Source organism: Pipistrellus kuhlii, unplaced genomic scaffold, assembly GCF_014108245.1.
Source record: "Pipistrellus kuhlii isolate mPipKuh1 unplaced genomic scaffold, mPipKuh1.p scaffold_m20_p_9, whole genome shotgun sequence".
Lineage (NCBI taxonomy): Eukaryota > Metazoa > Chordata > Mammalia > Chiroptera > Vespertilionidae > Pipistrellus > Pipistrellus kuhlii.
The window spans coordinates 33732070-33748258 of NW_023425595.1; the positions used below are offsets into that span (position 1 = coordinate 33732070).

Sequence of the window (16189 nt, forward strand, 5' to 3'; positions counted from 1 at the left end):
GGAAATGGGACTTTAGTTGTACAACTGAAAGGAACAGAATTCTGCCAACAAGAATGACCTTGGAAGAGTTTCCAGATGAGAACTTGTCTTAGCTGACACCTTAATTTTAGTCTCTGATACCCTATGCAGAAAACTAGCCATCCCTTGCTAGATTTCTGATCCACAGAACTGTTAGTTAATAAATATGGGTGTTGTTTTAAGCCACTAAGTTTGTGGTAATTTGTTATGCAGCAGCAGGAAACTGCTAGACCCACCAATGCCATACCCAAGAATACTAATTGTTAACATTTCAATATATTTCTTATATAGGCATACCTCATTTTACTACACTTCACTTTATTGTATTTCACAGATAATGTGAGTTTTACAATTGAAGGTGTGTGGGAATCCTGTGCTAAGCAAGTCTATCAGTTGCATTTTTCCAATTACATTTGCTCACTTTGTCTTTGTCAGTATTTCAACTTTTTCATTACTATTTCTTGTGGTGATCTGTGACCAGCGAATTTCGATGTTACTATTATAATTGTTTTAGGGCATCATAAACCACATCCATATAAGATGGTAAGCTTAACCAATAAATGTGTATGCTCTCACAGCTCCATCTCCTGGTCGCTTTGATATCTCTCTCTTTTCAAGCCTACTCATTCCGAGGCAACAATACTGAAGTCAGGCCAATCAATATCCCTACAATGGCAAGTGTTCAAGTGAAAGGAAGAGTCTATTGATGCAAACTTCACTGTCTTATTTTAAGAAAGTGCCACAGCCATCCCAACCCTTTCAGCAACCACCACCCTGATCAGTCAGTAAGCCATGAACATCGAGGCAACACCCTCCACCAGCAAAAAGATTATTAACTCACTGAAGGCTCAGATGATGGTTAGCATTTTTTAGCAATAAACCATTTTTTAATTAGGTGTACATTATTTTTTAATATAATGCTATATAGACTTAATAGCACACTTTAAATAGGATACAGAATAGTGCAAAAAAAACCCAACCCAAAACACCTTTTATGCACTAGGAAACCAAAAATTTCATGTGGCTTGCTTTATTTCAATATTTGCTTTATTGTGGTCTAGAACTGAATCCAAATATTATCTCTGAGGTATGCCTGCCCTTTATATATAATATACAAAATGGTACATATTATGTATACTGTTTTATAACTGCTTTTTCACTTAACTATATGCATAACTTTTTTCTATGTAAATAATGGCTGCACAATATTCTATTCGGAATTCATTTTAAGGTTGTTTTTTTGTTTGTTTGTTAATTTTCACCAGAGGATATTTTCCCCACTGATGGAAGGGCAGGGCAGGGCAGGGCAGGGCAGGGCAGGGCAGGGCGAGAGAGAGAGAGACAGAGACAGAGAGAAACATCAACTGGCTGCCTCCCAAATGCACATTAAATGGTGATCGAAACCGCAACTAGGTATGTGCCCTGATCAGGAATTGAACCTGAAACCTTTTGGTGTATGTGACTGTGCTTCAACCAACTGAAGCACTTGTTCAGGGCAGTATTTTTGTTTTAATTAAAAAATCTCATTAGGATTCAGTCAGAAAATGGATGTCTTATTTATTCAATGAGACAAGTAAAAAAAAAACAAGACACACAAACAGTCTGCTAGCATTGGAATTTGGCTAAAGAAGCTTGCTATGTGAGAGGAAACATTTTACCTTTAGTTTCTAGTTCGTACTTGGCTTTATTTGATGTAGTTAAAAGTCTTTTTTTTTTTTTCCTCAATCCTTACCCAAGTATATGAGCGTGAGAGAGAGAGAGAGGAGAGAATAGAGAAGAGAGAAGAGGGAGATCTTGCCTGCCTTCCACATGTACCCTGATGGGGGATTGAACCCATAACCCAGGCATATGCCCTGACCAGGAATCAAACTGGCAACTTTTTGGTGCACATGATGATGCTCAATCAACTGAGCCCTCCAACAGGGCTACAAGTTCTTTACTGAGGTGGGTCCACTCAATAAATGCTTTGTGAATAAAGTAGTTAATGATAAGCAGTGCCAATAAATTTTATTTGATTTCAGGGCATGTAGAAAAATAGTTTTTCTACTGAGACCCAAAATATTTCTAGAGAGATAAAATAGCCTTGGTACTTTATGATCTAACCATACTTAACTATGTTCAAGTCTTTAATCAGAATAGTTACTTTGTACTCTCAAAGCTATAGGTATTTAATTCCATCAAAGAATTTATCATGAGGAACTATAATTTTCTCTCACCCCATCAATTTCTAGACTAGGGATTGGTTCTTGTTTGTCTTTGTTTCCTTGGTGTCTGGTACAATACCTGATTTATATCAGGTACTTGATAAAATGTTTTAATAAATATTTCCATTATTATATGTATCATACATATTATACTGTTTCTGCTTTAGACTCTGATGCCTTTGCTAGGCTAAATTTCTTAAGGTCAAGGCCTGTATCTTATTTATTATTCCAACCTCAATACTCAAAACAGTGATTGACACTAAATAGGCACTCAAAAGATATTTTCCAAAAGCAAGGTTTTAAAAGAAATGAATATTAAGGAGGAAAAGTAGAGAAACTCTGAGCACAGGTAGTCCATTTACTGGCCCTCCAACTGGCTTCATTATTGAAACAGCCATTTTTAGAAAAGCTCCTCTAAAGGCTAAGGCATGGGAATAAAAACATCTTATCTTCCATCTCCAGAGGAAGGTGGGACTTTCACTATAAAAGCTGTCATTTCCTGAACACAAGGGAAGGGCACTCAAGTGAGTCAGGACAAATGTACCCTTGTGTACTTCCTACGTGCTGAAAACAGATCCTGTCAAACAGAGGGATGTTATAAAGCTTCTGGTTTTTGTTCCAACTCCTTGCCATCTATTCTAAATCCCCAATTCTTAGAAGCTGGATGTATAGTTAGTTTTATAAATACTAGCTGGTTGACTAATTCAGCTCTGCACCTCCTTTTCCGGTATGATGTCAGTACAATGAAGAAAGACCAGGAAGATAATTAGGTTTATGCATTTGTTATATCTCTCCAATAACCTCAGATCTAGACCACTTAATCTTAGTCCTCCATAATCTTGTGGTTGAAAGGGATCTTTAAAGATGATGTCTGCCTACTTGATGATTTAATCTAATCTGTAATAGTTCCATTTCCAGGGATAAAGCATTCACTACACCTTGAAGCTGTCTTTACTAATTTTACACAGTGTAAAAATTACTAATTTACACTGGATCACAATCTGTCTTGGTTTATCTTTAAACCCACTGATCTTATAACTCTACGGCTGCACATGGCAGACCATGGGTTGTAACTGGCATATTCCGTTTGGCTTGAACACTGGCCAGCAGTTTTGATTAAAAAAAAAAAAAAAAAAAAAAAAAAAAAAGGCAGGCAGGCCTAGGTTAACTACCTTATAGTAGCGTAAGGCAAATGACCTTGCCTTGGAGTCTTCTAAGACAATAAACTAGAGCTGAGGAACAGCTGCCCTCTTTGACCCGCAGGACCTCCCTAACTCTAATCCTGTGTCTTCATTTAAAAATGGAGATAAGGCTGAAGCCGGTTTGGCTCAGTGGTAGAGCGTTGGTCTGCGGACTGAGGGGTCCCGGGTTCGATTCCGGTCGGGGGCATATGCGTTGGCTGCGGGCATATCCCCAGTGGGGGATGTGCAGGAGGCAGCTGGTCGATGTTTCTCTCTCATCGACATTTCTGGCTCTCTCTCTCTCTCCCTTCCTCTCTGTGAAAAATCAATAAAATATATTAAAAAAAAAATAAAATAAAAATGGAGATAAGATCTTTTGGTTTGGCTCAGTGGATAGAGCATCGACCTGCAGACTCAAGGGTCCTAGGTTCGATTCCGATCAAGGGCAGGTACCTTGGTTGCGAACACATCCCCAGTACGGGGTGTGCAGGAGGCAGCTGATTGATGTTTCTCTCTCATCGATGTTTCTAACTCTCCCTTCCTCTCTGTAAAAAAAATCAATAAAATATATTTTTAAAAATGGAGATAAAAGTCCCTACTTCACTTGGTTTTAAAAGAATTATGTGTTTAAGGCACTTGGCACAGTAGCTAGCATATGATACTAGCTCAGTAAATGGTAACTGCTTTCTCAAGGCTTAATATCTCTCAGTGGTCCCTTCACCAGCCTACTTACTCTTTTTAAAAAAATTTAAATTCTTCATTGTTTAAAGCATTATATAAGTTTCTTCTCTCCTCTCTCCCTCCCTCATTGACCTAAATACTCTTATAGAAGGAACTCAGCTTTAGAGCTTTACTCTGTTACTTTCTGAATGAGCACTACCTTTGTCAGACTATGTAAAACTAACACTCCCTCCTCACACCTTACTTGCTTCCTATTTTCCCATTGCTATTATTACCACCTAACACTGTGTACTTGTTTATCTAGTTTATCATTGGTCTTCCCATCTAGAATATAAGATCCATAAGGCAGGAGTTTGTGTTTTTTGTTTGGTTTTTAATTTAAATTTCCGTAACCTTGACACCTATGAGAATGTGAGACATTGAATAGGTGCTGAAAAATAACTGCTTAATGAGTGGACAGATATCTTTCTCAAAATCTGGTGTCCAGGTCTACACAAAATATTCTAGGTATAAGCTGACAACTGTTAAGTACGGTGGGACCATTTTCTTTCTTATTAGTATAGCCTAGGTTGCATTAAAGACTAAAATTAATAGATTATAATCAGAGTATATTTTTAAAATAGGAGAGCAAAGACATTTCAATTTTACAAATATAAACAAAATTTCTTCACTAATAAAAGACCCTTACTAATGTAAATCATGTACCCAAATAGTTATTTCAAAGACTTTTCTGCTAACGCTGCAGACTTTCTACTTTGGAAATTTTACTTGTGAGGATGGAAAGAAATTCCTGTCATGCTCTCAATGTCAGAGATATATAATTGACCATAACAGTGTAATGTAAGTTACCTCCCTAACTTGAGATAATCTGATCCAATTCCTATTTGCTTTTTTATTTCAGTCTAAGCCCTTACATAGATAAAGTGACTCATTTCTACTTTTGTTTGCCTGTAAGTCATATTTATTTCCCAGGCTTAAAATCAGCAGTTGCTGTGCACTGAATGTTCCCCTCTGAGATGTTTTCAGAGCGTGAAACAGACTTAACACTAGCCTCTGCACAGTCATACAAGTAACTGCTGGTGTTGAGACAAAACCTTATTTGCCTTGAATTACTTCAGAACAAATAAGAACTAATATTTTTCTATGATAAAGGATTTCCTCCATCACCAGGTTTCTTTCCTAAACCTACAATTATAAGCATTAAGTATTTAGAAGTAACTAAATGGCTTAATGGATCTGCTTTTAAATGGTGAGAAATTCTGGTTCTTTTATTTGGCTATTTAGTTCAAACAGAAGTTTTGGTTCTCTTTGTAGGCTGGCTAACAAGCAGCATAATCCCAATAAATATAGTTTAGTCTTAGTTCACAACATGTACATACCCGAAAGAAGGTCCTTGGTAGGGGGATTGTTTGAAGAAAGGATGCATGAGTCACTGTGACTCTTGGCAACTGTCTTAATTTGAGGCTGCAATTCAGAACTGTTGAGAAGAGACATCTGTTTCTGTGGGGCTTTGCCTTTCAGAGCCATAGACTCTACACTCTGCCCTGAATTAAGATGGTGCTGTAGTCCAAAAAAAGAGTCCTTTATTCTATCAGAGTTCTCTGCAAAGTACAAGTGGTCCTTTCCCCTGTTTTAAAATAAAAAACATCAGCAGTTTCTTATCCATATGGTAACATTCCACTTTGTCAGAGACAGAAAGTGATTCAGTGGTTTATAGCAGTAGCAGTGCAGCTTAGATTTTATAATCTGCTTTTCATGTCCCAAATGAAATAAGTAATAGATGCTTTGCCTATTACTGTGAGGTTGTGGTTAAAGTGTTGGGACTGACACAGCAAATGCTTCATTATTATTTAAAATAAAAAGCTATTCCTTTTACTCTATTCTGTTTCACAAAATACTGCCTTTCCCTCTTTCCTCATGGGCATCTATTATGTCATCTGTATATGACTTAGTCATACTTATTTACCTGAACGTTGGCCTCCCCACTACTGTAAGCCAACCTCAAAAACAGGAATTGTGTCTTATTATTTTATTTTTCAATGCCAATTGTCTTTTAATATTTTATATTAGTTTCAGATGTACAGTACAGTGATTAAACATTATATAATTTACAAAGTGATCCCCTCCAATAATTCTAGTACCCACCTGGCATCATGTTATTCTATCTAAAAAAAAAAAAAAAAAAAAAAAAAAAAAGAAAAAGAAAGAAAGAAAAAAAAAAAAGAATACTATGCAAATTAACCACACCCCGTGACAACCACCAGCCACGCCCAACAGCCAATCAGAGTAAATATGCAAATCAACCCCAACCAAGATGACTACTGCCACAGAGAGCAGGAGGGAGGCTTGGGTTTCCTTGGAAATGGAGGAAGCCAAGCTTTCCACACACCCTGGCGGGCTCAAGCCTCCACTCAAGGGTACAAAGTTTCAATTATAGAAGGTAAATAAATTCCAACAGAAATGGCTGCCGCCATGGAGCAAGCAGGAGGCTCCAGGGTACAAAGTTCAATTGTAGAAGATATATAAACCCCAGATACCAGGGCCTCTGTTTGGGTTGCCAGGTGTGTGTGTGTCTGTGTGTGGGGGTGTGTGTGTGTATGGCCAGCCTGCAAACCACCACAGGCCCCTCACCTAGGTGGCCCCACACCCCAGGGGAACCCCCACCCTGATCCAGGACACCCTTCAGGGCAAACCAGCTGACAAACACCCAGGAACCAGGTCTCTCTTCTATCTAATAAAAGAGTAATATGCAGATTGACCATCACTCCAACACACAAGATGGCTGCCCCCATGTGGTCAAAGATCCTGCCCCCATGTGGACACAAGATGGCCACCACAAGATGGCCAGCAGGAGAGCGCAGTTGAGAGGAACCAGGCCTGCAAGGAAGGGCAGTTCTGAGCAATCAGGCAAGCAGGGGAGGGAAGTTGGGAGGCACCAGGCCTGCAAGGGAGGGCAGTTGGGGGAGATCAGCCCTGCAGGGGAGGGCACTTAGGGGTGACCAGGCTAGCAGAGGAGGGAAATTGGGGGCAAACAGGCTGGTAGGGGAACAGTTAGACATCAATCAGGCTGGCATGGAGTGGTTAGGGGGTGATCAGGCTGGCAGGCAGAAGCGGTTAGGGGCAATCAGAAAGGCAGGCAGGTGAGCAGTTGGGAGCCAGCAGTCCTGGACTGTGAGAGGGATGTCCCATCGCCCATGGGACATATCCTCCCCCCCCGCCCCCGCCCCGGGGCACAAATTTTGTGCACCAGGCCTTATTATTGACTATACTTCCTATACTGTATTTTTCAGCCCCATGATTGTTTTGTATGTCTTATTAATTCCTATGCCCAGTAGTCACTATTTGCTAAATGAGAGAGGATAGACTACCTTTACTCTTTTACCCAATCACAAAATGAAAGAAATTAAGAGTGCAGTGGGAATTAGCTGAAGACTGGTATTAGGTGTGGTAATTACCTTGGAGTGGTTGATCTACTACTATTGGCTGTTAATTCTTTTCCATTAATTTTGGTGGTAGATGTCCTACGAGGTCTTGATGGAACCAGAAACTGGGTATTGCTGGGTTCAGTATATTCTCTGAATCCCTCCTCAGATAAAAGTATACTTTCTGTCACATCACTGGTAAGAAGAGGGTTGTAGCTGTCATAAGTTTCTGACAGAGGCTCCAGGGCAAGTGAGACCTGAAAGAGACATATAATATATGAGAACTTGTCTTTAGTATTTACTAATTTTGAGACTCTTTGCTTACTATAAATTAACGTCCCCCATTCCTCATAGGACCAAGTTAAAATCCCTGCCTACCTCAGAAGCCTCGTCTTCACTGTTCTTTCCTCCTCCAATCCTCTCTTGCTGATACACCATTACTTAGGATTCTCTAAATGTACCTTATATTCATTCCCTTATGCCTTTGTATATGCCATTTCATCAGTATTACTTTTTCTGTGTAAACTTCTTTGTATCCAAGAAGAGATGTCATAGCCACTCCCTTCTTCATGTTTCTGCTTACTCTGTATCAATCAATGTAACCACCACTCATTGAACACTTTACTACAGACCAGAAGCTGTGCTGAGTTCCTTTCACAGAAAAGCTCATATAACACTGGCAGAAAAGTATATTACTCTAATTAGAAGATTACAAAGAACCAAGAGAGGCTTAGAGGTGATATTTGTAACTTGTAGCTAATTTTTCATCCCGATTATATTATGAAATTCTTGAAGGCATGGACTTTCATATTCTTTTTTTGTGGACTAATTAGCAGAGTACACAGTGTACAAGTCTAGTATGCCTAATGACTAATAAACTGAACAATACAAGAGTGACATTATCTCCCATGTCGTCATTGTTAGTTATTTGAGAAAAATAAGGCCCTTGCTCTATGCTGGGAATAAGGCAGGGTGAGGAGGGAGAAACACTTAGACAAAAATTAATCATTTGAAATTTCTTTTATCATTTCTTTCCTGTGAGTTCAGGTTCCCCATTAAAAGGTTCTCCAGTCATCTGAAAAGCCTAATGGAGAAAAGCCTAATGAGGAATAGAAAATAGATTCTAGAGCACAACTCTACACAAGAAAGTTGAATATATTCCAAAAGAAAAGAATAGCTGTATTGAAAATTCAGTTACAATAACAAAAAAAGCAGCAGGAATTATTTAAGCAGCCAAAGAGAATCAAACAAAAATGAAAGATTGCAGTTAGATGCTTTAAGATGTCTCTGGGAAGGTCAATGAAATAATCTGTGCAGAGAAACTGCAAAGGCACAGACTCAATAAAACATACTTGGGTCTTAATGAGAATTTTGTTCATGAACCAAATAACATAGTCTTTTAAGTCTATTATTATCAAGGTTTTCTACAAAGACAATAGACAGGAATGCAGTGGGACAAATACTCTGTGCTCATTGTAATAGCATCACATAAAATTCTGGCTGCCCAAATGTGAATGTCAGCAAGTGTTCCCTTGCAATTCATCACTTGCTAAAAGACTGAAATGTATTCTAGAAACAAAGGAGACACTGAGAATAATTATTGTGTCCCGGGCCTGTACTTTGACCTGTTGGCTGGCCCATCACTGAGTTTTGCTTTTCCCCTAAGCCAGATTTCTTTCTTTGAAGGTTTTAAACTATAAATTCAATTTAATAGTTTAGAGGTCTATGCAAGTATTTCATCTTGAGTGATTTCTGGTAGTGTGGTTTTCAAAGAATTGATCTATTTTATTTAAACTGTCAAATTTATATAATTGTTTGTAATATTGCCACAATGTCTCTGTGTTATGTAGGTTGCTATCTTTCTTACAGTAGAATCAAGAGGAAAGTTAAATATTTCTTGTACTAGTATTCATAAAAGAGAGAACTATTTTCAAAAGAAATGGAAGGCATTTTCTTATGGAATAGAATATTCCATGATGAAATAAAGCAAAAAAAATGATACCATCAAAAGTTAGCATTTATAAAACAAATTACAGAGGCATAATCAGTATGTAGAAAAGATGCATGATGAAAATGGAATAAACAGAAATGTATTGAAATTTAAGCAGAATTTGTTTTTTAAAAGCTAATAAGTGGTATTCATGACACAAAATCTATACTACTAAAAGGATAATATGCTAATTAGACTGGGAGACCTTCCAAACATCCTTCTAGACAAAGCCATGGTGGTGGGGCTGGGGCAGAGGCAGTTAGGGGCGATCAGGCCAAGGAGGGGAGGGCTGTTGGGGGTGATCAGACCAGTGGAGGTCGGGGGGAGAGGCAGTTGGGGGTGAGCAGGATGGCAGATGGGGGCAAGCAGGCTGGCAGTGGGGGGCAGTTGGTGTCGAGCAGACCAGAATGTTGAATAAAAAGACTAGCCTAGCTGGTATGATTTAGTGGTTGAGCATAGACCTATAAACCATGAAGTCATTGTTTGATTCCTGTCAGGCACAGGCACAGGTTTGAGGTTCAGTCCCCAGTGGGAGTGGTACAGGAGGCAGCCAATCAATGATTCTCTTTCATCATTGATTTTTCTGTCTCTCTCTTCCTCTATGAAATAATATATATATATATATATATATATATATATTTTTATTTTTTTATTTTTTTATTTATTTTTTTAAGTTTTTATCTTAATAACTAGTGGCCCAGTGCATGAAATTTGTGCACTGGGCAAGGGGTGTCCCTCAGCCCAGCCTGCACCCTCTCCAATCTGGGACCCTTGTGGGATGGGGCCTAAACTGGCAGTCAGACATCCCTCTCACAATCTGGGACCGCTGGCTCCTAACCACTCACCTGCCTGCCTGCCTGATCACCCCTAACCACTCTGCCTGTCAGCCTGCTCACCCCCAAATGCCCCCCCCCTTACCAGCCTAATTGCCCCCAACTCGCCCCTCTTGCCAGTCTGCTTGCTCCCAACTGCCCCCCATGCTGGTCTGATTGACCCCAACTCCTCCCTCCCAGATCCCTCCTCCTCCCCCCACCGGCCTGATTGCCCCCAATTTACCCCCTTTTGGCCTGCTTGTCCCCATCTGCTCTCCCATTCTGGCCTTCTCGACAACAACTGCTCCCCACTGCTGGCCTGCTTGCCCCATCTGCTGTCTCCAAATTTTACAGGGAACTCATACAATTTAACAAAAGATAAACAATCTAATTAAAAAAATGGCAAAGAACCTAAATAGACACTTTTCAAAAAAGGACATACAGAAGACCAAGAGACAAATGAAATCATGCTCAAAGTCACTAATCATCCAAGAGATGCAAATCAAAATGACAATGAGGTACCATCTTACACCTGTCAGAATGGCTCTCATCAACAAATCAGCAAATAAGTATTGGTGAGGATGTGGAGAAAAAGGAACCCTTGTGCACTGCTGGTGGGAATGCAGACTGCTGCAGCCACTGTGGAAAACAGTATGGAGTTTCCTCAAACATTAAAAATGGAACTTCCATTTGACTCAGTAATTCCACTTCTGGAATATATCCCAAGACATCAGAAACATCAGTCAGAAAGGATATATGCACCCCTATGTTCACAGCAGCAAAATTTATAATAGCTATGATTTGGAAACAGCATAAATGCCCACCAACAAATGAGTAGATTAAAAAACTGGTATATCTATACAATGGAATACTATGCTCCTGTAGTATTCCATTTGCAACAGCATGGATGGAACTGGAGAGCATTATGCTAAGCGTAATAAGCCAGTTGGAGAAAGATAAATATCACACAATCTCACTCATTTGTGGAATATAATGAACAACATAAACTGATGAACAAAAACAGAGCCAGAGTTATAGAAGTATTAAACAGACCATCCAATCTAAGAGGGAAGCCGGGGTGAGTCGGAGGGGGGTTAAGAGATCGACTAAAGGACTTGTTGCATGCATATGAGCATAACCAATGGACCTAGCCAGTAGGGGGGTGATGGCATGTGCTAGGGGATGTTAGCGGCTGGGGAGAGGTCATTGGGGGGAAAAGGAGACTTGTGTAATACTTTAAACAATAAAAATAAAGAATAAAAAAAAAAAAGATTAGTGAATTTGAATATCTCCCAATAGGAAAAAATATCAAACATCCAGCATACATGTACTTAAGAGTATTGTGAAGTCACTAAGAGGATCTGAATAAGTGGGAAACAAAGGTATGTTATATACCTTTGGGTAAAAATATGAACAATAGCATTAATTGGGAATTAACATGTTATATGGGAGTCATGTACCTATATATCCTACAAACAGACTCAACTACTTGTGCCCCTAATTGTTTATTCTATGCAACAAAGAATCAAAGCATCTTTACCTGGAGTTCTCCAAGTTTCTTAGATGTTGGTGAAACAATGCTGAAAAATCCATTGATGTGATGGGTTGGAGAAAGCTTGGCTAATCCACTGATCTGAACTCTACCAATTGGAAGATGATCAAGTCTGGTGATCACTTCCAGCACCAGGACAGCCATATCTAATCAGAAACAATCATAATATAAATACTTGCATTTACTTTTATTTTTTGAAGTGAACAAAGGCAGACATTAGAAAAAAAATTTTTTACATTAAAAATTTATTTTCAAATAAACAATGCACTTACTATATCATTCTGGGGTAGGAGGGATAGTGAACCCATGATTAACAGAACAAAGTTTTAGAGAAGAACAACGACAAAATATCTTGCATGTAGAAAAAAGAATTGCATTGAACAAAAACATTTAGCATATCAAGTATCTGATTTTAAAATTTCCTTAACAAGAGTATTTTTAACTTATTTGGCAAGAACTCAGGCTTAGCTTTTGAAATATAAAAAGCAGTAACTCTTAATTCTTTTATTCTCACTATTTCTAATTTTGAACTAGACAAAGGGCCTCTCTTACATAAATTCAAGTGCTAGTCCCTGCCTCCCAGGAGTATCCAATTGCTTATTCCTTGATTGTATCTGGAGTACTGAAATACTGAGAGCATTTGGAACTAATAGGAATGAAAATAAACTCCTTAACTGTATTCTTCAATTAGTTGCTCAAACTTAATACCTTCATGGTCATAATTTACAGCAGAAGAAATATAATGCATTCATTTGGAATCTAAGATTCTTTCAGGACAGTATAACTTTTGAATATTTGCTTACCAAAGTTGAGAAAATGATTCATTTTCACTATAGATTAAATACTGTAGTGAAAAGAGCATAGGGGCTATAATTAGAAGACCTGTGACTGTTCTTATAGTGCCAAAATAAAAAAACTCCTTCTGTGTAAGCCAGTTATCTGTAAAACAGGCATCATACTACAGCATGACTATATGAGAGTGGTACTGCAAGTAAAACATAGCACAGGGGCCTCTCACATGGTAGAGCCTTAATGACTGTTATAGGTCTTTAAGCAAATTACCTATCCTATCACATACCCTGTCTTATCTTCCTATGGAAGCTATCTGCAAGTCATGAGCTAATAAATGTAAAAGTGCTTTGAAGACTATAAAATGATGTGCAGATGCAGAATAAGGGAACTGTACAAACATTTTTTGGTTATTTACTAACATATTTTTATAAGACTCACACACACTCATATGTGCCAGGTACTGGAACAATAATGGCATAAAATTTTTTTGTTTAATTTTCACAAATATTTCTGCTAGGTAAGTGCTATTATCCCCACCCACAATAAGAGAAATATGCAAATTGTCCATAACTCCATGGTGTTCACTAGCTAATCAGGACTGAGTATGCAAATTAACACAACAAAGATGGTAGGATAATTTGCATACACTGGCATGGAGCAGAGGGAGGGGCAGGACGCCTGCTATGAGGGAAGAGTAGGGGGCAGAGGGAGCTATAGGAGCTGTGCTCCGGCCAGAGCAGAGAAGATTGAAGGCTCCAGCTAGAGTGAAGTCCTGGGTCCTGGAGGAAAACGAGTGGAAGGAAGGAAGGAAGGCCTACTGCAGAGATCTTCTTAATAACACTTATCACTTTCTACCTTCTGTTACAACTAAACTCTGTGAATTTAGTTAGAATTAGCTACTATTGTGATTAAACTTTTATTCACATTTGTAACCCCATAGTGCCTAGCACAATGTGTAGCACATGCTAAATATTCAATATATATTTTTTGAATTACTGAATTTTTTTTGTTTACATTTGATGTTTTCAAAATGTTTTCTTGATAGAATGTAAGCTTCATAAGGCCAGGTTAATCTTTAATTCACCTTTGGTTCTCCAGTATTCTTTAGCTCAACAATTTTACATGATAAATGCTTGATTTTTACTGACTTAAACTGGATTGATTTGATAAGTAACCTCATGACCCAAAAATGTGTTTATGTGAATGTCTGACCTAAATATTGAAAAATAATACAGAACATTTAGAATATTTTCCTTGAAAAAAAAAAAAAAAGCAAGAAATTTGGGCTTTTGGATACTTATAGAGGGATCCTCCCCTTTATAAAAACCTATAGCACTAATTCACTAAACCATTCATTTGGCATTTAGCATGTATTACCTTGTAATGTTAGTAAATTTCATGTCTGTATCTTTTTTCTTTGAGCATAATTTAAGTCCCAAAGCAAAGACTATAATTATTAAAGAACTATGATTTGATAAAAAGTTTTGTTGTCAGACAGAAGTGGGTTCAAATCTTATTTTGCCATCATCAACTATATAACCTTAGAGAGTATTGATTTAATCTCTGAACTCAGTTTCATCGTCTATAAAACAGATAAAACATCCACCTTGAAGGGTTATTAAGAATTAGAAATAACATGCCGAAACCGGTTTGGCTCAGTAGATAGAGCGTCGGCCCACAGAGTCAAGGGTCCCAGGTTCAATTCCGGTCAAGGGCATGTGCCTTGGTTTGGGCACATCCTCAGTAGGGGGTGTGCAGGAGGCAGCTGATCGATGTTTCTCTCTTATTGATGTTTCTAATTCTCTTATCTCTCTCCTATCCTCTGTAAAAAAATCAATAAAATGTTTTTTTAAAAGAATTAGAAATAACATGAATCAGCCGAAACCGGTTTGGCTCAGCGGTAGAGCGTTGGTCTGCGGGCTGAAGGGTCCCGGGTTCGATTCCAGTCAGGGGCACGTACGTTGGTTGTGGGCACATCTCCGGTCGGGGGTGTGCAGGAGGCAGCTGGTAGATGTTTCTCTCTCGACGACGTTTCTGGCTCTCTATCTCTCTCCCTTCCTCTCTGTAAAAAATCAATAAAATATATTAAAAAAAAAAAAGAAATAACATGAATCAATTGCTAGCGCATAGTATACTCTCAATAACGATGGCCATTATAATACTTCTTTAAGTCCTCAACAATTAACAATGCCATAGATACTAGGTACATAGTAACACCTATTGCTAACAACATTACTACATGCTTATTAGGATGATAGGTGAAAAAAGCATACCTGTTAGGTAAGAGGTAAATTGCTTTGGACCACAGCGAATAGCATAACGTGTAGTGGTTCTCACAGCTTTTGGTTCAGTCTGCAATGTGTCTGTGGGACAAAAGAGGGTTCCATCTGATGTTTCTCCCCACCATCTCACTCGGACAAGTACACAAGAGGGAGGTTTTGCAATCTTCCATACGACTTTATTAACAGTAAGTTTCAGAAAGCAGCGTAGCTGGCCTTCAACTAGAGGTGGTAGGCTTGTAGATGGAGGGATGTCACTCAAACCTATGGAGGAATTCAAGAATAACAAGTCAAAATTTACACTAAATACAGAAAATATATAATCTGCTTTTTGAATAAAAATACACAAGAAAGCAGGCTTATCCTATCTATCCTAATAAAGGAGCAGTAACTAACAAACCATACCATAGAATAACCTATTTGGGTCCCTTAAGTCATCCTGATCACAATTTAGTATTTAGGGTTTTGTTCAGGTTATTATAAGTAAAGAACATTCTAAGTTAAGACATGCAAATCTCAGTAATTGAAAATTTTCTTCCAAGTATAGTTGATTTGATTAATGCAAAGTCCACCATTCTTAATAAAGCCACCTTAAATTGTCTGTTTTTACTTTCCTGCCAATGAGTACAGAGGTTAATACATACAGAAGTTATCTTCAGATTTTACACTATTTTTTTTGGCACAAAGTTGGGTTTGTAATATTTACTGGCTTTCAGACAAATCACAAAAAGTAAATGAGGCAATTAATCACAGCTTTCTATAAAACTTTCCTTTAATGTTTCGAACCAAGACTCAGAGATTTAAGAAACCATTCCTACATTACACACACTTTTCTATTCCTCTGACTTCTCCCTTGAGGAGTGGTTAGGCCTCACAAGAAAATACACTGACGCCTCTCAGATGAGATATCTATATATACACCTCTTTGGATTTCTGAAATGAACACCTTCTCTGTTCTCTATAGAAAAGAAAAAAAATCCACCATAATTTTTATGCATAACTTATTTCAATACAAAAGTTATACACAGGTGTATAGAAGAGAATTACTACATATGTATATATTATAGCGTGTAAGGCATTCTTAAGCTATTCCTATTTTGATTTTCCTATCAACCAAGTAACCTTGACTGTTTTGACATAGGGAGCAGCAAAAGTGACCACTTCCATGTTTCATCACTCCTGGGAGGAAAGGCACCGCCTCAAAACTGTTTAAATATCTTTACACAGTTGGTAAGATTCATTTCCAGGCTGCAGCTTC

The 16189-nt window shown here is 38.3% G+C and overlaps 1 protein-coding gene across 9 annotated transcripts in view; it reads right to left on the bottom strand.

Annotated features, from left to right (window-relative positions):
* The window catches only part of C2CD3 (C2 domain containing 3 centriole elongation regulator), a 109454-nt gene that overhangs the window by 92082 nt on the left and 1183 nt on the right, over positions 1-16189 (bottom strand). For 7 of the 9 annotated variants that reach the window (XM_036426802.2, XM_045577602.1, XM_036426799.2 and 4 more), the window contains exons 2-5: positions 14926-15195; positions 11849-12006; positions 7540-7763; positions 5464-5711 (exon numbers count right to left, since the gene is read on the bottom strand). In XM_036426802.2, coding sequence (XP_036282695.1) covers positions 5464-5711; positions 7540-7763; positions 11849-12006; positions 14926-15195 — 900 coding nt within the window. Of the gene's footprint in view, positions 1-5463; positions 5712-7539; positions 7764-11848; positions 12007-14925; positions 15196-16189 lie in introns of those variants that run through there. The other 2 variants (XM_045577604.1, XM_045577605.1) reach the window with 2 other exon arrangements.